Source organism: Siphateles boraxobius, unplaced genomic scaffold (genome assembly GCF_051911475.1).
Source record: "Siphateles boraxobius isolate OS27281-9 unplaced genomic scaffold, OSU_SipBor_1 8, whole genome shotgun sequence".
Classification (NCBI taxonomy): domain Eukaryota; kingdom Metazoa; phylum Chordata; class Actinopteri; order Cypriniformes; family Leuciscidae; genus Siphateles; species Siphateles boraxobius.
The window spans coordinates 21,844,489-21,867,811 of NW_027509208.1; the positions used below are offsets into that span (position 1 = coordinate 21,844,489).

General features: G+C 39.8%; 1 protein-coding gene across 7 annotated transcripts; it reads left to right on the forward strand.

The window, feature by feature from the left end:
- Positions 1-4,183: 4,183 nt before the first annotated feature.
- On the forward strand, positions 4,184-23,305 carry syt14b (synaptotagmin XIVb). Of its 7 annotated transcripts, none has more exons than XM_077221003.1 (10): positions 4,184-4,258; positions 6,355-6,402; positions 8,154-8,224; positions 8,769-9,753; positions 12,486-12,635; positions 12,730-12,944; positions 15,503-15,940; positions 16,041-16,221; positions 16,387-16,443; positions 21,275-23,305. In XM_077221003.1, the coding sequence occupies exons 1-10, from the start codon at positions 4,246-4,248 to the stop codon at positions 21,589-21,591; spliced, it is 2,475 nt and encodes an 824-aa protein (XP_077077118.1). In that variant the 5' UTR covers positions 4,184-4,245; the 3' UTR covers positions 21,592-23,305. The 7 variants fall into 7 exon arrangements, with proteins under 7 accessions (XP_077077118.1, XP_077077122.1, XP_077077124.1 ...); XM_077221005.1 differs by having other exon boundaries at positions 4,237-4,258; positions 8,075-8,224; positions 8,756-9,753; XM_077221004.1 differs by having other exon boundaries at positions 4,238-4,258; positions 8,157-8,224; positions 8,756-9,753.
- Positions 23,306-23,323: the final 18 nt, after the last annotated feature.

A 23,323-nucleotide genomic window follows, 5' to 3' on the forward strand; every position in this document is an offset into this window, starting at 1 on the left:
CAAGGAATGTAGATTCTCATGTGCTCCTCCATTGTGTCTATCCAGTAGGAGAGGATCTTGCTCACTAACCCCTGGGACACAGCAACGCGTTCTGCAAGATCACCCTGGAGTAGATTCAACTTGAGTTTCATCATGGTCATCAATATTTGATCCATTACGTGCATCTTAAATTTTGTTTTATAGAACTGTTCCAGATATTTAACATGATCAAAAAAAGCAATGAGAGAAAGGCCTGAGTAGCTAGTGTCATTCTTCAGGATGGCATGGGCAAGGGGTTCTTCTCCACCACATTGTGTTTCTCTGTCGCATACATCCTTTCTCCTAATATGTAGGTGTGATCCATCAGTGCCTGCACCTCCCACTGAGTGTCAGCATCTTTACACATAGGTGACTCTGACTGTGGATCGCTCTGGTCAGCCTCCTCATCACAGTGGCTGTCATCTGCCAAACATAAGACCACATAAGCCCAGTTTAGCAAACAACCTAAAACATACCTAGACAACTACGTTAACACCAAGCTAATCGAGCAACACCTGTATTAGTGCTCATTCAAATAATCATATTGCATATATTGCTTCCAATTTTTACAAATGCCCTGGTCTAGCATGGATGAAAAATACATATATCATTAACCCTTGTGCATCCTTATGGACATTTTTGTTCTTTTCAGTTTTTTTTTTAAATCACTTTGCCTGTGCTAATGCTAACTGCATAATATTTGGCACAGGTTCAACATGTTTCATAATATATATAGATAGATAGATAGATAGATAGATAGATAGATAGATAGATAGATAGATAGATAGATAGATAGATAGATAGATAGATAGATAGATAGATAGATAGATAGATAGATAGATAGATAGATAGATAGATAGATATATATATATATTATAGAGCCAATAGGATAAATTATGTAACAATGTTTGTGTGGGTGTGTTGGTATGGATGTCAGAGTGTGGTTAGTATGTGTGTTATATAAAAAAAAAAATATGTGCATGTGTGTGTTTGTAATATTGAGAGAAAAACTCAACTACAAATAACAAATCCAATCCATGTGTGCAGTGGAGTTTTGCTGGCACCCAATGGGGAAAATCTGTTACTGCGCCCAAACAAAATCTTACCAAAAACAATTTTTTTGAGATATCAACCTCAAATCTGGAAGAAAACTTATTTAGATTTATGTGTTTGATTTTCTAGCCGTTTTAGAGTTCAACTTGTTTCATAAAATATATATTTTATATAAAATAATGTTCATAAATAATTTTCATAAACTTAAACTTATATAACTTTTAATTCTTATTATTTTTTACTTCAGCAATAATCTGCCAAGGGTCTTATTTAAAATGATACCAAACTTAAGTCTGTGCTCCCAAGCTTCAAATTTTTATGAAAATTTTTTGACACAGACATTTTTGTCCTCTATGTGCCTATATGTAACTTTTTTTGATTGATGCACAAGGGATAAATATACAGAGAGAACAAACTTAAAAAGACAGTTTGCTTTATGTGAGAGCATATATTAACTGTCAAGAGGGACACAAACTGTGAACTAACAAAAGTTAACATTACCCTTGCGTAGCAATTAAACATCCGTTAAATTACCTGTGTCTGCTAACCTCTGGACCATCGGGTGGTCTTCTGTAGGTCTTGTGTCCACGAAATGAAAAGAACAAACATACGGTCGCTTCGGTGGTTTCTTCAAATTTAAAGCTTTTAACCACAGGCGAAGGGATTCCTCATTCTTCGGCGGGGGGTGAAGGTCTTAGGGCGCCTCGCAATTCACATTCAGCTCTCGTACGCGATTGATGATTAAAACACTCCTGCTCCAAGTAAATTTTTCTTTTGTACCAGTTATTATGACAACCTCTAACTGCACAAACAATCCCTGTCTTCCTCGAAGCCATAACGATGAGTTAGTTGTCACCATAGACAGTAAAGTGAGTTAGCCAGCCAGTGACCGGAAGTCCCTGACCGGAAGTCTCGCACAAAAAAACTGTCAACTGGCTGCGTCCGTATTTCCTTTAAAAATAAGGTGGATAGGGCTCCACCATCATCAGCTCTCCGTCTGCACCTAGGGCTCCACCACCATCGGCTCTCCGTCTGCACCTAGGGCTCCACCACCATCAGCTCTCCGTCTGCACCTAGGGCTCCACCATCATCAGCTCTCCGTCTGCACCTAGGGCTCCACCACCATCGGCTCTCCGTCTGCACCTAGGGCTCCACCACCATCAGCTCTCCGTCTGGACCTAGGGCTCCACCACCATAGGCTCTCCGTCTGCACCTAGGGCTCCACCACCATCAGCTCTCCGTCTGCACCTAGGGCTCCACCACCATCGGCTCTCCGTCTGCGCCCAGGGCTCCACCACCATCGGCTCTCCGTCTACACCTAGCGCTCCACCACCATCAGCTCTCCGCCTGCGCCTAGGGCTCCACCACCATCGGCTCTCCGTCTGCACCTAGGGCTCCACCACCATCGGCTCTCCGTCTGCACCTAGGGCTCCACCACCATCAGCTCTCCGTCTGCACCTAGGGCTCCACCACCATCGGCTCTCCGTCTGCACCTAGGGCTCCACCACCATTAGCTCTCCGTCTGCACCTAGGGCTCCACCACCATCGGCTCTCCGTCTGCACCTAGGGCTCCACCAGCATCGGCTCTTCGTCTGTGCCTAGGGCTCCACCAGCATCGGCTCTCCGTCTGCGCCCAGGGCTCCACCACCATCGGCTCTCCGTCTGCACCTAGCGCTCCACCACCATCAGCTCTCCGCCTGCGCCTAGGGCTTCACCACCATCGGCTCTCCGTCTGCACCTAGGGCTCCACCACCATCGGCTCTCCGTCTGCACCTAGGGCTCCACCACCATCAGCTCTCCGTCTGCACCTAGGGCTCCACCAGCATCGGCTCTTCGTCTGCGCCTAGGGCTCCACCAGCATCGGCTCTCCGTCTGCACCTAGGACTCCACCAGCATCGGCCCTCCGTCTGTGCCTAGGGCTCCACCACCATTGGCTCTCCGACTGCACCTAGGGCTCCACCACCATCGGCTCTGTCACCATCAGTCATCCCCATGGCCTCATCAAGGAAATCTCTGTCATATCTACTCCCTTCTTCAACACTGGGAGGGGGCATACTGTCACAGTTATGCTCAGTTTGAGTTTGTTTTATGTCATTGCTGTTTTCCTCCCTGCCTGATTTCATTATTAGTTGCTATGGTTACTCGTTTGATTAATCATTCTGTTCAGCTGTGTCCTAATTAGTTCCCTTTGTTTGTTCCTTGTATTTAAGGCCTTGTGTTTCATTTGTGAATGGTCCGGTCACGTTAACGCTACGGTTGTCTTTCCTTGCCTGCCTTTGTGTTAAGTTACCAGTGGATACCGTTAAAGGCTGTTTTGAATCTGATTCTTTATCGTTGTGTGTCTTCCTGCAACCTATCGTGACAATGACTAATCATCACTGTAACTATCACGTAAAGTGTTCACTTATCGGTTCATGGCACTTAGGCAAGTTTTACATCTACAATGTATAAATAAATCAATCTTGATCACACAATTTTTTAAACAAATGTTTGAAAAAACAACAACAATATACTTGTTTACTTATCAAACCAATACTTGAAGACACCAATATATAGCTTAAGAAACCACTTGAACATAACAATATGAATGTATACTTGGGAAAAAAAACAATATATATACTCAAACAAACCAGTAAATACTTGAGCAAACCTATGTATCTAAACAAATATTTAGTTGAACAAACAAATATACTTGAACAAACCAATATGTACTTGAGGAAACCATTGCGTAGACTATTTGAGGAAACTAATGTAGCCTATACTTGGACAAACTGTTGTAAATAAACAAACACATATTGGCTACTTGAACAAACCGATGTATCTAAACCAATATAGGCTATGTGTGTTTACCAATGTATTATCAACCAATGCGTTTGTAAACCATACATTTCAACAAGTGAGCCATCATGGCACATTCACATAGGCTACTGTAATACATTTCCTGAACGTTTCATTCTCTCATTCCTGTAGCTTATGAATCCCAACCTTGATGAAATTTCGGGAAAGCAATTTTAAGGGTTAAAATCACTATAGCTTTTTATAATTACGATTGCACGTTGGCACTTTTTACAGTGTATGTTTGTGTCACGCGTGCCGCCGCATGCATCACTGTCCCAGTACACTGATTCTCTCCTGTCTCTAAACCACCCCTCATCACGTCCCATTCACAGCATCATGGCGTTTGAGGGTGAGTATCATCACTGACCAGCGTGGCTAGAGTACACCGTCATCTTTATGGCTAACAACATGTAACAGGGTTAGTCTGACTCTGAACGTAGTCTGCTCTGCGCGAGACGTTTATAGGAATGTTAAACGTAAGCGATTTTATTTTTAAGTGTAAGTTTAAATATATTTTGACGTGGCCATAGCTGGTTATGTGATACTGCACCATTGCGGACAGACATATGGAGTAACGTAAGCGCTTCTGAAATTACATGTAGCCTAGAACACAATAACGTGTTTTTAATGAAGTGGTTAAAGTCTTCATTTATAGCGTGCTTAATTTTTAGTCTGTTTGTTTTTTCGTTATGCTGTCGTCGTTATAAAGCGACAGTGTTTATAACAGTGAGCGAGGTCTCCATCTGTTGTGTGGTGCTTGTGCATGTCTTTGACCAGCCAGGTGGCCACGTAAAGTTAGATTAGTAATGCTACAAGATGGCTTACTTACTGATACATTGTACTACTCTAATGTGAGTTTTGATATAAGTAAACAAGAAAAATGTGTAAAAAAATACCTGAAGGATGTTGACATTATATAATAGCTTTATTTAACAAAATGCACTGTGGTAATAATGGTAGTCTACTCTGATATATAGTACTGCTGAAAGATAACATTATATTGACAAGGTACTCCAATTTAAAGATTGCCATGGATTACCATATAGCCTAAATTATTGTCCCCCACAAAGAGGTACCTCTTTGTATTTAGTGTGGGGGAGAAATAACTTAGCCTACATGGTCAGATAAAATAAAACACATTTAAAAAAATCTCAAGACACCAAATAACTTGCATATGGGCTTGGAAATTAGAAGCGTAAATGCCTGAGAGTATGAAAGAAGAAAAGTATAAAGAAGTATAAAGGACAGCAAAATTGCCTTTAAAAATATCCGGTCACTGTCACTCATGTTGTCCCGTCTGACTATTTCTTCGAAAGAACACAAAATTAGTCTTTTTACATTTTTAATTTAAAATGTGTAATTACTTAAACTTATTTTTATTTTTTTATTTTGTTCGTTTTGATTTAATAGTTATATTTTATATTATTTTATTCAATTAATGAAAACACGTTTTAATTGCTTTAGATTTGAGTAACAGTAACAACACTAACAGATTAAAACTCTCCTTGGTGGTTCTCTCATGAATTAGCAATATGTCTGAGGCAGATGTTTGCAATGCATCAGTTAGTAAAATTAACAAAACCAATCTGAATGATTCATTCTCGAATCTGCACTGTAAGAAAAAAAAGTTTACCCAAAAATGTACCTATTTTACTTAAATCAAAAGTATTATTTAACATCACTGAACTAAATGCCATACCAACAAAACAAATTTTGAATCTAGTAGATATATCTGTTTAAGATATCAATTGCACATTACCACAGTGTGGTAGGCCTACAACGTTCCTTCACTGTTCATTTTCATTGCATTGAAAAGACAGACAGTGCCATTCTTCAAAAATTTTACTTTTGTTTTCAAAGAAATAACAAATTCATACAGGTTTAGAACAAAATGTGGGTGATTAAATGATCAGAAAAATACTTTTTGATTCAGTGATTCATTTTTGGTTGAACTATTGCTTCAAGAATAGTATGTGACAATATTAATGGAAAGAAAATGGAATAGCTTGAGCCAGAAAGGTGTAGTACAAAATGATGCTCATTTGAGAGAGAGAGAGAGAGAGAGAGAGAGAGAGAGAGAGTGTGTGTGTGTGTGTGTGTGTGTGTGTGTGTGTGTGTGTGTGTGTGTGTGTGTGTGTGTGTGTGTGTGTGTGTGTGTGTGTGTGTGTGTGTGTGTGTGTGTGTGTGTGTGTGTTTGTGTGTGTGTGTGTGTGTGTGTGTAAGGTGAGATATGTGTGCAAGCAAGTTAGATATGCATCTTCATTAATCTAAATGTCACAGCAACAATTTTAACAGCTACTTATTTTGAATGGTGTCACTGCAGTGTGCATCTAGAATATGGATTTTAAAGTCAGTGACATAAATATATAGCTATGACGTCAAAGAGTCAATAGGCTTTTTCGTGATCACAAGTGCTATCTTAAAAGAGCTGTATCCTGTCCTCAGGTGGAGGGCGAAGCTGTGGTGTTCATGAACTCATCTGCGCTAGACGAGGTGAGAGCATCTTCCTGTTCCGTGATAACATGCACCAATTGTGCCTGACTTGTAGTGCTTTATACTTTTAAATAGATAAAATATAAGTAAATAGTTTGTATCCCTTCACCTCCGTTGTTCCATACTTCTATCAATTATGAATGACCTATCAAGTTTGGTGAACAAAAACAAGCGTCATTATTAATTCATGGCAAAGGATTATGTTACGAGCCGGAAGACCTATGTGTAAACAACACAATTTCTACTACTTAGTCCCTGATATATAAATAATCATGTCTTTATCTCTGTCTACTGCCACAGAGCAAAGAGGAAGATTTTGTTACATAAGAGTTGGCAGCAGTGAAAGATTAAGGGTGAAATGTCAAATATTGAGCGTTGAGGCTTTGCCTTATGGGATGCGAGTTCATTTGGATTAGCAAAATTGCATTTGCTTGCATTGTCACAAATGGGGTAACTCACAGATCTGAGAAGTATACTGTTCCCTGAAGTACATGTACAAAGATATTTGTACTTGACATGTACAGTATAAAATGCTATTCAGTGCTATTCTGAATGCTATTTACTACAAACAGTGCTTTATAATCTAAACTTGGTGGTGCTTCAAATTATATTTATGTCTATGGCTCAATTAGCATAAGTACATGTGTTTCAACACTTATATCCCCATCAATCCAGTTCCAGTTTCTTTTAATGTAGGGTAGGTTCCAATGGAAGGTCCAATAGTATTGTGTGCACAAAGTGTCAAGGGGCATCCGATTACCTTAGACTAGTGAATTATTCAACACTGGGAGAGATAGGTTGAAGACAGGAGCTATAGATTCACTCACTGTAAGGGATAGAAGGCTAAACCTTTTAAATATCATGGCTTAACTGATCTATGAGGAATAAGGAGCATTGGAAGAAGAGATATAAAGATATTGTTGTCCACAAACTGACTGAACAACGGGATAATTGGATTTAAGACACATTGATGGACTCCTGATACCTGCAAATTGTGGTAATATTTGCTGGAGTGTTGAGTGCTTTTACAGTTTTGCTGATCGTAATGCACTGTTAGGTTTAAATAAACTGCGACTAATGTATTTCATGGTCTGTTGAAGAAGCAGAGAAAGTCCATGTTTTACTCTCATCTTTCTACTCTAAATAGGAGGTTCACTAAAGGTTTATATTCAAATATTATTATCTTGCACAATAGAAGCATCTTCATTTGTGTTTATAACTTTTAGTCCACGCATTTTTGTTTTGTCTATACTTGGCACTTGTAAAGAGTGACTTGTGTATAACTTATAAGTGAGTTGCAGTTGTGAAGGTTTAAGGGTTGTTAAAAACTTGCTCTCAGTGATCTTATGCAATTTCTAGAAAACTTGTCTGGAAGTTTAGTAAACATCTCTAAAAGGCTTATGTCTTGTCATCTGTCCATGTTAATAAAAATAATGGTAATCGAGCAATGGCAGTGTGATTTTTCCCATATTGACATTGAGAACGTAACTTTTCCTTTAAGAAAATTATACCATGGTTTGTTGCCCAGTCATCACAGTAGCATCCATCACCATCTACATTGCTTATCTGTTATCTTGGTAGATCAAGTTCTCAGCTCTTGACCTTTACTTTCTCAGCTTTTGTCCTCCAACCCTATGCTTTCTCTTTCTCTGTTTCTCTTTTTTTCCTTTAGTATCTCCTGAACTGCTAGGTGTCCTGTCCTCCATTGCTTTCTTCATGGCCGTGATCGCTCTGTTTTTTCTTTACCTCAGCAGCAAGCTGTCAGTGGAGAGCCCAAGCAGTGATTTGCCACATTGTGAGGGTTTTAACAAGAATTTGCAAGGTAAATATTTGGAGAGTTTTCAATGTGCTCACTATTCAGTTATATACGTATATGGCTTTGTATCAAATCTGAAGGCCTGGCTATACTTAAATATAGGCCAAAACCTGTGGTAATTAAAAGAAAATAAGTTGACAAAAAGATTGAATCCAATATTTGGTCCTAATATAAAGTAATGAGAGATTTATACAGTAAGCTATTTTGTACAAGATAAAAGCATTTCAAAACAAACTTCCTGGTTAAACATTAAAGCATACTAGTGTGATCAATTGTAAAAAATATTTTAAAATTGTATTCAATATTGCCAAAATTATCCACAAATAATGTTTTTTTTGGGGTCAAACATTGAGGTCCTAAACTCAGATAAAGGATATGTGATTTGGCCTTATAGGCAGCCTATATCAAGTTAGCTCACTAGGTTTTAAAACGCCTGCATGTCCTGTATATCCTTTTTCTTACATATGAGGTGCTTACAAACAAAATGTTACTAATGAAATATCCTGAAGATTAATGTACAAGCTGACTCTTCAACAGAATTTGCGGTCAGTTGTTTTTAGGACACATACCAAAGGCAATGGCATTTTTCAAGAACTTCCAACAGAGTCTCCCTTCCGTCAGTTCCCTTCTGGACTCTGTCTCAAACACTGTCTCGACTGCTGTGGACGATTTGTCCTCTGCAGTGAGTGATGTCACCTACACTGTCAGTGACCAACTAACGGAGCAGGTCAATACAATCATCAATAAAGTACAGACTGAAGAGGATGAAAATGAGGCTGAAGGGTCTACTGATGAAGTCCAAAAGGACAGGAGAAACAGCAAGCTGAAGCGGCAGGAGACAGAAGCAAATGCTGCAGACATTGATGGGGAAGGTCGAAAGAGCCGGAAATCAAAAAAGAACTCCATGTGGACTATTGAAATAGATGAAGAGGAAATCCAGAGAGAGAAAAAAAGACAAGAGGAAGCAAGAAAAGCTGAGGATGATGAGTGGGAGTGGTGTTACGCCCCTGCTAAAGGATGGTATCGTAAAAGGAGGGACCCAAACCAGCCACAAAGCTCATCTCAGAGCACAGAAAACCAGACAGGGAACAGTGACCAAGCATCACAAAAGGTAGATTCTGCCTCTCAGGAAGAAAGTGCCTCATTGTCCGGCAAACACAAAAATAAAGGTGGCAGCCACAATGAAAATGCTAATGGGATGCACCCATATGATAGTCTGGAAGAACAGGACTCTCAGGAAATGTCTGGTGATCCTGTTACATCAGTATCAAAGTATGAAAAGAATGGAGAGCACAATAGTGTTGAGGAAGATGATAGTTCTGAAAGATGTGAGAAAACGACACAATCTAAAGGCAGACGAAAAGATGGAAATGAAGAAGATGAAGACAAGGCATCATGTGAAGAAAGTAAAACATCAAAACAAAAGAAGAAAGGACAAGTTTATAGTGATGAAGAACAGGAGGAGGGCACTCAGGACTCAAGGGCAAAGAGCTCAAAGTCAAAATCAAAGGCAAAGAAGGACAAAGAGGGTAGAGGTGAGACTGTATGCTGGACTTGCTGTGCTGCTGTGCTCTTCTGGTTCTGTATCACTGATTCTCTTTGGTTTCTCATTGCACCCCTTGATTGACACATACTAATGAATAGTGTTTTATAGGTTTTAAAACCTTTCTCTAATATTTTCTGTTTCACTCCTGACGAGGTGTGTGTTTCTCATAAGCATTGTATGCTAAAGTAGATTGTTGAACCATTGGTACTAATGGTCTCTGAAATTAACTTAGCTCACAATGCTTTTGAGAAGCACTGACCTGGGCTGTCACAAGGGGAGGACAACCTGGAAAATTGTCTCGTTGCCAGGGTGTCCTGGTAGGGACTATTGCAGTGGTCCCAAACCCTTGTCCCAGAGTACTCCCAACAGTACACCTTTTTGATGTGTATCAGTATCCAAAATCACATATATCCCTACTACTAGGCGAAAATCAGTATGTGACAAAAGAAGTATGTCTGAATTCACAGTACTCATAAAAGAGTAGGCAAAAAGTACCCGGATGACCTACTACTTACGGTGAGATTCTGAAGTGCGCATACAATGGACACTTTACTATCCCATGAGCCACGGGAAAGGATTTGTCAATGGCAGTGTAGTGGCACAACTGATGCTGGAAGGTCACATGAAAATGACAGCATGGTGAATGTAGTATGTCCGGATTAGTTGTATTCAAAATATGCACCTACTCAAGAAATATGCGATTTCGGAGCAGCCATTCATTTCGGGTCATGGAGTCTCTACTTATCATCTAATGAGTTGGTTCAGGTGTGTTTGATTGGGGAGACAAAATGTGCAGAGCTTTGGGTCTCCAGGACCAGGATTGGAAACCACTGTCCTAGTCCATGGGTGTTCAATCTTGTACCTGGAGATTTACCTTCCTGAAAATTTGACCTCCAATCTTATGCCTGCTACAGACTGTACGATTTCGGCAATCCTGCAAGAGCATTACAAATCACACTGTACGACATGGACCTAATAAACTTGTTCATGACATGTATGTAGACTACAATGATGACACATATTGAATAGATGGGCCATATCATACATTCGGCTCAATGCGGCGCCAGGCGTGACGCAAGTGTTTTTTGTTAGTTTCAGCCCAACGTAGTTATCATTTTCACGTCCTGCGCCACGTTGTTTAAATAGCAAATGCATTTGTGCCCATTTGTGCACCCATGGCTGCTGGTCTGAAAGCGAGGTATGTTCAGGCGCGTGGTTGGCGCTTTGCAATTTTGAGGCAAGTGAAATAGACTGTGCCATTGACCAACTGAAACCTGGTCTAAAGTCAATGGCGCAGTATTTTTTTTTCGTTGTTTAAAGGGCGCATTTGTAATATACGCCTAGGCGGATGCACAACACGCGTACACTCTGCTTATTACACACTCAGGGCACAGAAAGCTTATTACTCACACGCAGCTGCACACAAACATGGCAAATATTAAAAATTACCATGTAAAATATTATTATTGTGTACATAAAAATATGGTGGAATCCGGCTTGTCCCGTAGATGATCTGCTCGCGTGCAAGAGCAGATTCGTGTCCTCACTAGAGAAGCGTTCAATGTTTCCGCTTGCAAATTCCGCCATGGAAATTACAATCCGCCATGGCACGAGAGCAACTGGCTTCTAAAGGGAATGGGAGATGAGACTCTGATTGGTTTAGTGTATGTTACGCCCAAAACACACCCAATACTCATTAAGAGAATAGGGACAACCCTTTTAGATCATGCACCGGGCGCGCAGACCATTTTTCATGTCGTTAAACTAGCAAAAGTGGATTCAGACACGCCCTAAGTGCACTTGCACGTGCGCTTTAGACCATGCGCTTAGATCGTACAATGTGTACCGGGCATTAATCAAATACACCTGAACCAGCAAATTAAGATCTTTATGGATACTTGATAACTACAAATATGTGTGTTGATGCAGGCTTGGAAGTGAACTCTCAATCAGCTACCGAGGTCGTGAATCAGTATATTGTGTACATGAATCAGGGCACTGATAAGGACCCTGGTTCACCACACATCAAGTTATTACTCAATTTCCAGCAACATGATTACAGACAACATTCGTACAACGTTGTAGAACATTTTTATGCTCCGCGCTTCAGTAATGTGACATAATTTCCGGTTAGGTAGCATAGTGAGCATCGATGCTCCTTGATTTTTTGCAGTACATTATGGGATTTTTTAGGGAGCGAAGGATTTTGCGATTGAGATAGCCCTTACAATGGCCCTGATCAGTGCCCTGACTACTGAACTAAGGAGCTGATTGAGACGCACCCATGAAAATGATGTCCCAAGCCTTGTGAATTTTAGTGATGGCCCTCCCTTTACTGATGTTTTCCTTTTTATAGGTGAAGAGTGTAATGTGTTCACTGTAAAATACTTTCATATCCCAATTTGACAATGACTTCAAATGAGCCAATTATTGATTGTCAACTTCTAGTTTAAAAAGTGGTGTCAGTTTTGTGGCAGGACTACCTGTTTCCTCACACAATGGAAGTGTACTTGGGGTGTGGAGTAGGAGGGAAACCTGTTTGGAAACAATCATTACTTTTGTGTTTGGTGCCAAAAGTTTTGTTTGTAACATGGGCATGGGTTGTAAATTACAAGATGGTGAGAAATTAACAATGACTCTCTCCTTTTGCATACCACTGATCTGCAAAAACTTTACAGTAGGGTATTTTGACTGTAGATCAAGTTCTCTGTTCTTCCTTAGATGGGGGTTGTCCAGATAAAGGATCATCTGAGAGTGAGGACGAAACACCAAAAAAACACAAAGACTCGTCCTCTCACCAGCATAGAAGTGGGTGGAAAAACAGGGATGCTGAAAATGAGGATTGCAGCAGTGAAGCCTCAGCTGAGCAGGGTAAATATGGTACACTGTCTTAATGATGAAATAATCTTAATTATGTTGCAATCACAGGATGTAATCATTTTTGCATTTCTGTCTCACTAACCAGTTAAAATTAAAAAAGGTTCAAGTTCCCTGAATGAACTCCAGCCTCCACCATACCTGGACAAAGACGATCTCAAGTGTGGCTCAAGGGGCCGCAGTGATTCGGCAGAGGGCAGTGGAAGTGAGGGCAGTGAAGACCCTGAGGACACAGAGAGTTACCTGAATAAGGGCTATGAGGAGGACGCACCCAGTGACAGCACAGCCGTTTTGGGCCCGGAGGTGAGCGCCTCGTCCCGTCGTTTCCGATGTGTTCTTCTATGAGAATCCTGGCCCCACCCTCCGATGCTCTTATTCACCAATGAAGCTATCAAAATCCTCACACAGTGTTGTTATGTCTCCAAGAGAGCTGTTCACTTTAGTGTATGTTGTAAAATATTTCCATTTTTTTTGTTACTTTTTTCACCAATCCCTTGTTTTTTGACATGAGATTCATTTTTTTTATCCATTTTCTTTTCTTTGAGTAATATTGTATTCATCCACGATAATGCTTATGCAATGCCAAACTGATAAACTAAGACACCTGGGGCCAGTTGCATAAACTGCTAAGGACTATTCTTACAAGGTAGTCATTGAGACTGTTCATAACCATCAAGTCAGGTGCATAAAAATGTAGATTGGTCTAATTTGAAACTGTAAAGTAAGACTGATTACCCATAACTAACTGCTAGTTGCGTCCTAGTTCTTAAGACACAGTCTTAACATAATGGCTAAGTTTATGCAACTGGCCCCTGTCATCCATTTCTCCATGTTTTCTTTTACATTTCTGTCTGTTTGGATTCCCATTCACTAGTCTCCTCTTTTTTAGAGACCATTGTAACAGTAACATTTTCAGCTGTTTATTAAAATATCACTTCATTGTCACATGAATGAGTCATATCACTGACGGTTTTAATTATGAGGAGCAAGGACGACAGTTCATGGATTCTCAGACTGTGGCAGGTTTGGTTCTTTCTGGCCACATCTGGTAAGTTTGCCTTTGAGTTTGCTTGTGATTGGAGACACTGAAAGCTTGAATGCAGATATAGACATCTTGTACTTCAGGCTACTCCAAAGATCAGACAGCTTGATTGATTTTTGAAGATAAAGTTTCATAGTACGCTAAATGGTAACTCTCAGAACTCAAAACTTACTTCCAGTCCAAAAAGAGCATTTATTGAAACTAAGGCCCTGTTTACAGCTGGTGGTAAATTAGGATGCATTTTGGTCGATCGTATCACAAGTTGATGACGCTAAATACAGGTGTAAACGGGGTCTAAAACGTGTTGAGCTTGTCTACTTTCGACCACTTCCAAGTAGTCAAACACGCAATGCTTTTGTAGTGTAAACGCTCATGTGGTCAAATGTGTTCAAACAGCCACAAAAGACAGCCACGTAAACATTATGGGAACCATGGTAGCCAGACTGAACTTAGATTTTTTGGCTAAAGATCCAAGTTCGGTTGGAAGACGAAAAACGTACCAATGTTCTCTCACCATTCCTGATTTCTAACACACACTCACAGCGTTTGTCGTGATCTTGTGGCCATCGGAGCAGAAACTAAAACTGCTGCTCTCCATGTGTTTTTCCGTCGTCTCCGGGCGCATTCATATGCAAATTGCGCTGGCTTATTTTGTCCATTAGATCGAAAGATCTGAAAAAACCCATACATGTATCCACCCATAGACCCTTCCCTTAAAGAAGTCAGGACAGAAGAGGTTGAAAGTGGACAAAAGAGACAGTTTAAGGCCACATCCACACGATGCCATAGCTTTCCCTATCCAATCTTTTTTTTCGTAAACACGGCGTCGTCTCAAGAAATATATGCGTACACAAGAAACTACCGAAAACTATGTGGTATACATGCCAGACCAGTATGTAGTGCTGTAATTCTGCCACAGAGATACACTAAACAAGGAGAAGAAGACTTGGAGCATGCGCATAACCTTGCGCACTCTATACGAACCCAACATGACAGCGGTGTGTGATTAATTCTGTCACGTGGTGTGATGACATCATCGTTTCACAAAATGTACGGATTGGCTGTATACACGAAAACGCAAGGGTGTCGTTTTCAGATTTATCCACTCTGGGACCCGGTTTCAAAAAATAGCGGTTTCAGAGTCCCAAAACGCTGGATCCGTCTGGACGAAACGCCAATACGATACAAAATTTGTACATATACAGCTAAACCATGAGCGTCTCCGTGTGGACAGGGCCTAAAACACCAGGTGTAAACAGGGCCTGTGCTGCTAAAACAGCATGTTTTAAACTTCCACAACTTTCTGATGTCAAATGAATACAATTCAACTTTGACATATTCAACATATCAATATATTCAACATATCAATAATGACTATTCAGTGTTTAGAAACGGTCGTGATCAATTTATTATTGTAAGAGTAAAATGGAATGTTAAGTTAGCTTTTTACTTTTCTTGGATATATGTAGCATTTGCCACCATGCTAACCTTCATTCTTAACAAGATTTCTGATCATTTATGCCCAATCATAACGGTTTCAGTAGCACATTACAGTGTGGATTATTGATATGCAGTCACAATGATTTATAAACATATTGTTTACATAGATGGCAACAAAATGTTTACAAAAAAGCAAAACAAATGGGCAAATTATTTTTAAGAGTAAGCAGGAGAGTGGAAAAACGATCATAAACAAAATTATATAAAACTTGCCGTGTCACCAACACAGTCACCCTCAAGAATTTTAAGCTGTTAATTTTTTTACATGCACATCCATTTCCCCCATCAAACCTGCCCCGTCTTTCCATTTCTCTGACAGGATTGCTTAATCCCACCCCTTCCAGAAACATATGAACCAGAGGCATTGGGGAAATATGGCACACTGGATGTTGCCTTCGAATACGACCGTGGTGAACAGCGGCTTGCGGTGACAGTGACCGCTGCCACAGATATTCCAACACTTAAAAGCACTGGAAACATTTCCTGGCAGGTCCACCTGGTTTTACTGCCCACCAAAAAGCAGAGAGCCAAAACAGGAGTGCAGAAGGGACCCTGTCCCGTCTTCACAGAAACATTTCGGTTCTCATGTGTGGAGCAGGATACCTTGGGGGACTATGCAGTCCGGTTTCGTCTCTACAGTGTGCGGCGCATGAAAAAGGAGAAGGTCCTAGGGGAGAAGGTGTTCTACTTAACCAAACTCAATATGCAGGGCAAGCTCGCTCTTCCTGTCACTCTGGAGCCTGGCACCTCAGTTCCTGTAAGCAGTGTTTATGTGCATGCAGGATACATTTTCCGTAGCCAATCAGGTTTCAGAGTCATAACAATCCATTTTATGATGGTAATCCTGTAATCTTCAGGGCTGTGGATCAGTGGTGAGCGTCTCTCGGAGTGCGGGAGCTCTGTCGCACCGCTCAACTGGTGAATCCTCCATTCCGGAGCTTCTGCTGGGTCTCCTCTACAACTCCACCACAGGGAGACTGTCCGCCGAGGTTATTAAGGGCAACCATTTTAAAAACTCTGCCACCGATAAACTGCCAAGTAAGAAATGCACCTGCATAATCCTTTTAAAAGCAAACCTGTTTCATGCATCTGCAGTCTTAATGTTTTTTTTCCTTTTTCTGTTCTGTTTTTAAATTGAAGTGTTCTTTTTTATCTGTCACTGTATTTTCTATCATATTCCTTTTTCTGTGTCCTGTCCTGTAGTTGGCCTGTTTTGTTGTGTAAAACACTTCATTAGTGGGCAACTGTATATCATGAGAGGTAAGTTTATTGCCATGTCAAAATGTCAAAACCACCCATTTTACACTCAAATGTAAAATAACGTGATCATCAAACATTAAACATCGTGTAAATCAAAACTGCTTTTGTTTCCAAATTAAATTAAGCGTTACACATGAAGAGAAAACAACTGTGAAGCTTTGGGGGTGTTGGACTCCATCTACTCCATCTGTGTTTTGATCATCTGATCAAGGCGTAGTCTTTGACAAAAAAATTACATTTTTTCAACTTTTTTGTTTAAAATATTGCCTTTCTTTATAAATCTTACCAGCATTCAAGTGTTGATAAAAAAGAATGCATGAAGCTAATAAAATGTTTTTTTTTTATTAAAGTACAGTTAAAGGTATTTTTCAATTATAAAAATAACATTTGAACATAGTAGTATAGGCCTACTGAAAGTGCAAAAATAATATATAAATAGTGAACTATACGTATAATGTTAAGTTCCCTTAAAAGAAAACTTACCACTAAACTAGTAGTTTACTGAGAGTACACTAAAAGAGAAAAAATAATACATAATTAGTAAACTACAAGTATGATGTTATGTTCACTTAAAGAAAGCTTGTATAAAAATACTAAACAAGTAGTTTACTGAGAGTATACTTCAAAGTGTATTTTCATAAACTAAAAATTTGCTACAAGTATTAAAATAGTAAACTACTAGTATACCCATAAGTTCACTTGCAGTACAAATGAGAAATGTAATTATGAACTAGTTGTGCACTTAAAGTTTACTAATGTTACACTTATAGTACACTTAAACACATACTTTTATATACTAAAAGTGGGCCAATTTAGTCCCAAGCGGTATTAAAATAGTACACTTACAAGTTCACTACTAGTACATATTGACATTAGTATACTTACTAATTACATACTACATAATTATACTTAAACATATACTTGAACATTACTTAAGTATACTTCATAAAATTAACTTGAAGTATACTTCTTTTTCGTAAGGGCATGGGAGTTTTCCAACTTCACTTACATGTTCGTCAAACCACTCCACCACCAGTCTTGCTGTGTGTATTGGTGCAATATCATGCTGATACACGGCACCCCCTTCAGGGTACAATTTTTGAACCATTAAGTGCATGTGGTCCTCCAGAATGGTTCAGTAGTCCTTGGCAGTGACAGTAGGGAATGCAATGATATTGCAGCCCAAACCATTACTGATCCACTCTGTGCTTCATTCTGGGCAGCAACAGTCTGGGTGTTTCTCTTCGGGACTTCTCCACACCGTAACTCTCCTGGATGTGGAAAAGACAGTGAAGGTGTCAATCAGAGATCAGAGAACAATACATGTTTCACATTGTCCACAGCCCAAGATTTGCACTGTTGGCACCAATGAAACCCAACTTTTGGCATTGGCACGAGTGACCAAGGCTTGGCTATTGCAGCCCAACCCTTTGACCCTTTTGGTGGAAACAGAAGAGTTGAGGTGCTCATTTAATTCTGCAGTGATTTAGGCACCTGTGGTTTTATGTTTTTGGATACAATCTAGGTTAGTACCTAGACATCCCTTTCAGATAGCTTCCTCTTGCATCCAGTTACTGTTATTGGATGTGGTTCTTTCTTCATGAATGTTGGCATTACCCTGCATACTGTGACGCTTCATACAACAAAACGACCTGCTGTCCTGGTCACAGATGAGCCAGTGAGACCCGCACCAACAATTTGGCCTCTTTTGAACTTTTGCAACATTCAACACTATATTGGCCAGTTGTTTCAATTTCATTGTCCAACCCCTGTGTGTCTATGTGGTGTTTTTAATGTGGTGTTTTTAACAAAACCATGTGGACATTCATCAGTGAACACCTTTGCTGAGTATTTTTTTCCATAAAGGATTAGTTCACCTCAAAATGAAAATTTCCTAATAATTTACTCACCCCAATGCCATCCAAGATATCCATGTCTTTCTTTTCTCAGTGGAAGAGAAAATAAGTTTTTTGAGGAAAACATTTCTCGAATTTTCTGCGCAACCAGCGTTTTGAAGTCCAAATCAATGCAGTTTCAAAGGTCTTTGAATTGCTTAAAAATGCTGTGCACGATCGCAGCTGAGGAAGAGGGTCTTATTTAGCAAAACGATAGGTCATTTTCAAAAATTAAAAAATAAATATATATATATACTTTTTAACTACAATTGTTCGGATTGAGCTTATCTGAAACTCGCCGGGAACTGCTTTATCACGTTGAAACGTCACCATGCGAAGGAGGATAGTTCAAATTGCATTGTATGTTGAATGACATACTTATGTCGTTGTGTCATATTATTGTTTAAAATGGTCCTTACGTGTGCGTATCCTGGGTGTTTAAATCTTTTAAAACCTAAACGTTTTTTTTTCGAGCGTGACCTTTCAACGTGATGACATCGCTGTTCCCGGCACGTTGCAGATCAGCTCAAGCCAAACAATTGTAGTTAAAAAGTATATATATATACACTCACCTAAAGGATTATTAGGAACACCGTACTAATACTGTGTTTGACCCCCTTTCGCCTTCAGAACTGCCTTAATTCTATGTGGCATTGATTCAACAAGGTGCTGAAAGCTTTCTTTAGAAATGTTGGCCCATATTGATAGGATAGCATCTTGCAGTTGATGGAGATTTGTGGGATGCACATCCAGGACACGAAGCTCCCGTTCCACCACATCCCAAAGATGCTCTATTGGGTTGAGATCTGGTGACTGTGGGGGCCATTTTAGTACAGTGAACTCATTGTCATGTTCAAGAAACCAATTTGAAATGAGCTTTGTGCATTATCCTGCTGTAAGTAGCCATCAGAGGATGGGTACATGGTGGCCATAAAGGGATGGACATGGTCAGAAACAATGCTCAGGTAGGCCGTGGCATTTAAACGATGCCCAATTGGCACTAAGGGGCCTAAAGTGTGCCAAGAAGACATCCCCCACACCATTACACCACCACCACCACCACCAGCCTGCACAGTGGTAACAAGGCATGATGGATCCATGTTCTCATTCTGTTAAACGCCAAATTCTGCCTCATCTGAATGTCTCAACAGAAATCGAGACTCATCAGACCAGGCAACATTTTTCCAGTCTTCAACTGTCCAATTTTGGTGAGCTCTTGCAAATTGTAGCCTCTTTTTCCTATTTGTAGTGGAGATGAGTGGTACCCGGTGGGGTCTTCTGCTGTTGTAGCCCATCTGCCTCAAGGTTGTGCGTGTTGTGGCTTCACAAATGCTTTGCTGCATACCTCGGTTTTAACGAGTGGTTATTTCAGTCAGAGTTTCTCTTCTATCAGCTTTAATCAATCGGCCCATTCTCCTCTGACCTCTAGCATCAACAAGGCATTTTTGCCCAGAGGACTGCCGCATACTGAATGTTTTTCCCTTTTCACACCATTCTTTGTAAACCCTAGAAATGGTTGTGCGTGAAAATCCCAGTAACTGAGTAGATTGTGAAATACTCAGACCGGCCCGTCTGGCACCAACAACCATGCCACGCTCAAAATTGCTTAAATCACCTTTCTTTCCCATTCTGACATTCAGTTTGGAGTTCAGGAGATTGTCTTGACCAGGACCACACCCCTAAATGCATTAAAGCAACTGATTGGTTGATTAGATAATTGCATTAATCAGAAATTGAACAGGTGTTCCTAATAATCCTTTAGGAGAGTGTATATATATATTTTTTTTAAATGACCTATCATTTCGCTAGATAAGACCCTATTCCTCAGCTGCGATCATGCACAGCCTGTGTTAAAGCACTTCAAAGACCTTTGAAGCTGCATTGATTTGGACTTCAAAACGCTGGTTGCCATTGAAGTCCATTATTCGAAGAAAAATCCAGAAATGTTTTCCTCAAAAAACTTATTTTCTCTTCCACTGAGGAAAGAAAGACATGGATATCTTGGATGGCATTGGGGTGAGTAAAATATTAGGAAATTTTCATTTTGAGCTGAACTAATCCTTTAAAACTGCAAAAACAGTCTCAAAAAAAGCGGTTTAACACGCCTGTTTCCTACCATCACAAACGTAGCCCATCCCTTTCCAAGTTGTTCAAAATGTTTCTAAGGATGCTGGTTTTTAAAAGCAGTAGTCTGACTCTGAGATGGTGAACGGGAACATGATTTGTATAACATTAGCATCACCTTATTAGCTGTTTAATAACGTAGTCAAGCCAAGGCTAATCATAACAATTACCGTAGTGTATCCGGCGTTGTAGAGAGCGATACATAAAATGCATTAGCATTCTGATATTAACTTGTAGATGAATTTGTATAATTCGCTCTTCCTCTTCTTCTTCAGGATCTTTTTATGGTTCAAACATATATGGCTGAATCAAACCAATTATTTCCACTTGCCATTGTGTAGCGTTTAGTACAGTTGAGCGAGGGGATCATGTAGTCCGAGCTGGTGTGATTGACTGGAGGCGGGAATTAATTTTGCCAATGTGGGAAAATTTGGCATTTGCTCTAATTTGGCATAATATAGTTTAGAGTGTGCACAAATTATGATTCACCCAATATCTCCATGTTAGGAGTATCATACCATCATCATACTTTTTCTATTTCTGCAGTATGTATATTGTGCATAGCATGGAAATAAATGGGTGATCAAGTCATGTGATAAACATTGTGATAATATAACATAATACTGTAATATTTATCATGTTATAATGCCAACTGTTTCACTTTAAAATAGTATGCAGTATACTGCACAGTATTCAGTAAATAGTAAGCTAGTATTTTTTTCTGAACATAGCCCATGTGTTTGACTTGTTGCATGAGCTCAACATCACCACCAGGTGGTGCTAACTCCCTTTTTCCCTTCCCATTCTATCAGACACTTATGTGAAGCTTACAATGGTGGACTCCAAAGGGAAAGAAATGTCCAAATGTAAGACCTCAGTCTGCCATGGCCAGCCCAACCCAAGCTACAAAGAGACATTTGTCTTCCAGGTGGCACTATTCCAGTTATCTGAGGTCACCCTGCAGGTGTCAGTGTACAGTCGGCGGAGCAGCATGAAGAGGAGAGAGCGGGTGGGTTGGGTCGCTCTGGGCCTCAACAGCACCACAGAGGAACAAGAGGAGCACTGGACCCAGATGAAAGAGTCAGAGGGACAGCAGGTCTGCCAGTGGCACACGCTCCTTAATCCATAGTGGGAAGCAGTGAAATGTGGTTTTTGGTCATCTGCACAGTACAGGGGTGTACAATCATGCTCCTGGAGGGCCACTGTCCTGTAAAGTTTAGCTCCAACTGCAATTAAACTCACCTGAACCTATCCCACACTATCAAGGTCTTAGCAGGCATTCTAGAAACTTACAGACTGGTGTGTTGAGGCAAGTTGGAGGTAAACTCTGCAGGACAGTAGCCCTCCAGTACTGAGTTAAGACCCATGGTTTTTGTATGATTTAGTATGAGTAGCCTAAATATTAAGGATTTATTTACACTAAATTGAATATTCAATCCTAATTTATTCCTTCATGTCACTCCAAACCCCACAAAGGGAGAAAATTTAAAGAATGTTAATTCTCTTCCGTGCAATTTCAATTATTCAATTGGAACCCATCAAGCTTCAAAAAGAACACTGTGTGTATAATAGTCAAAAAAATAACAACCGAAATGATCAGATCATTGAGTTCATGACTGAATCATTCAGTTGATGTCGAGATTATCGACTTAAATTGCAATCTGTTCATCACATAAAGCTAGGCTTCAGAAAACTGTCACTTTGGTACAAAAACTAAAATCACTTTTTGTGATAATTTTTTTGTTAATTTTGGAGTTCGACACGCCTTATTTAATCAACTTTAAGTCATACAGGGTTTAGAATGGCATGAATGCGAGTAAATTATTACTGAAAGTTGGATTTTTTAACTATTCCAAAAGAAGTGGGTGACGTAGCAGTCACGTTAATGAAATATCTGCGAAATTATGCGGGCAAAGTAGGTCTATCATTCATTGTCAATGGATGAAGCACTACTTAGTAGTCACTTCTAAAACAAGCAGCTTTAGGCTATATCGGTTAACACAGTAAATTTTACATCTGATGCAAAATCATGAATCCGATGCGAAATCCACATGGGGGAATTTTCAAGTCATAGGCTCTTCAACCTAAATTCCCAATCGCGTTGATTACCCCTGGAATGACTATTTCGCCCATTGAATTTCTCCTAAACGTAAATGCGACTGCACCTTAATTTGAACTGTACAGGAATCCTCCATGTTGGAGGTGCTGTTGACCACTTAGTGATTGAGACTGTATTCCTCATGATAGCAGTAATGGAGCTGCTGTTTTTTTGCAGTGTTAAGAAAAGTGACCGACTGGAAAAAAAAGACGCCTTATGAATACTATACAGAACACTGAACTTACCCACTGCCATTGGCACTGCCATCTGTACCAATTGTTTATTCACATCATAGCATAACTATAACTGTACTGTTGGCAGTTGCATAAGCGTTTAAACTACTTGAGGTTTTGCCTTTTTACTTGACTTGCAAATATGCACCGCATGTTAACAGCTGAAGCATCAAGAGCATAAATTCATAATAAATATAGGACCAAAGCGCAAGTTCACATACATAATTCTGTTTTATGAAGGGAAATAAGGACTGTTTCACACCAGCAATGTTGCAAAATATTTAACATGACAACATACAAAATGTAGGGCTGCTGAAGACTGTCTAAATGTAACTTTTTAACTGATGCCTAAATGTTACTGATGCAAATCTGAGTAATTTAACTCATTATTTTTGTCATTTGTTTTCATATTATGGATGTAAATGCTGCATTATGTATTTTAACGCTGATTCAGGTTCATTTTTAATCTATGAACAATGTAAACATTTAATAAAATCTGAATTCTGATGCAATCATTAGTGATGTTATGA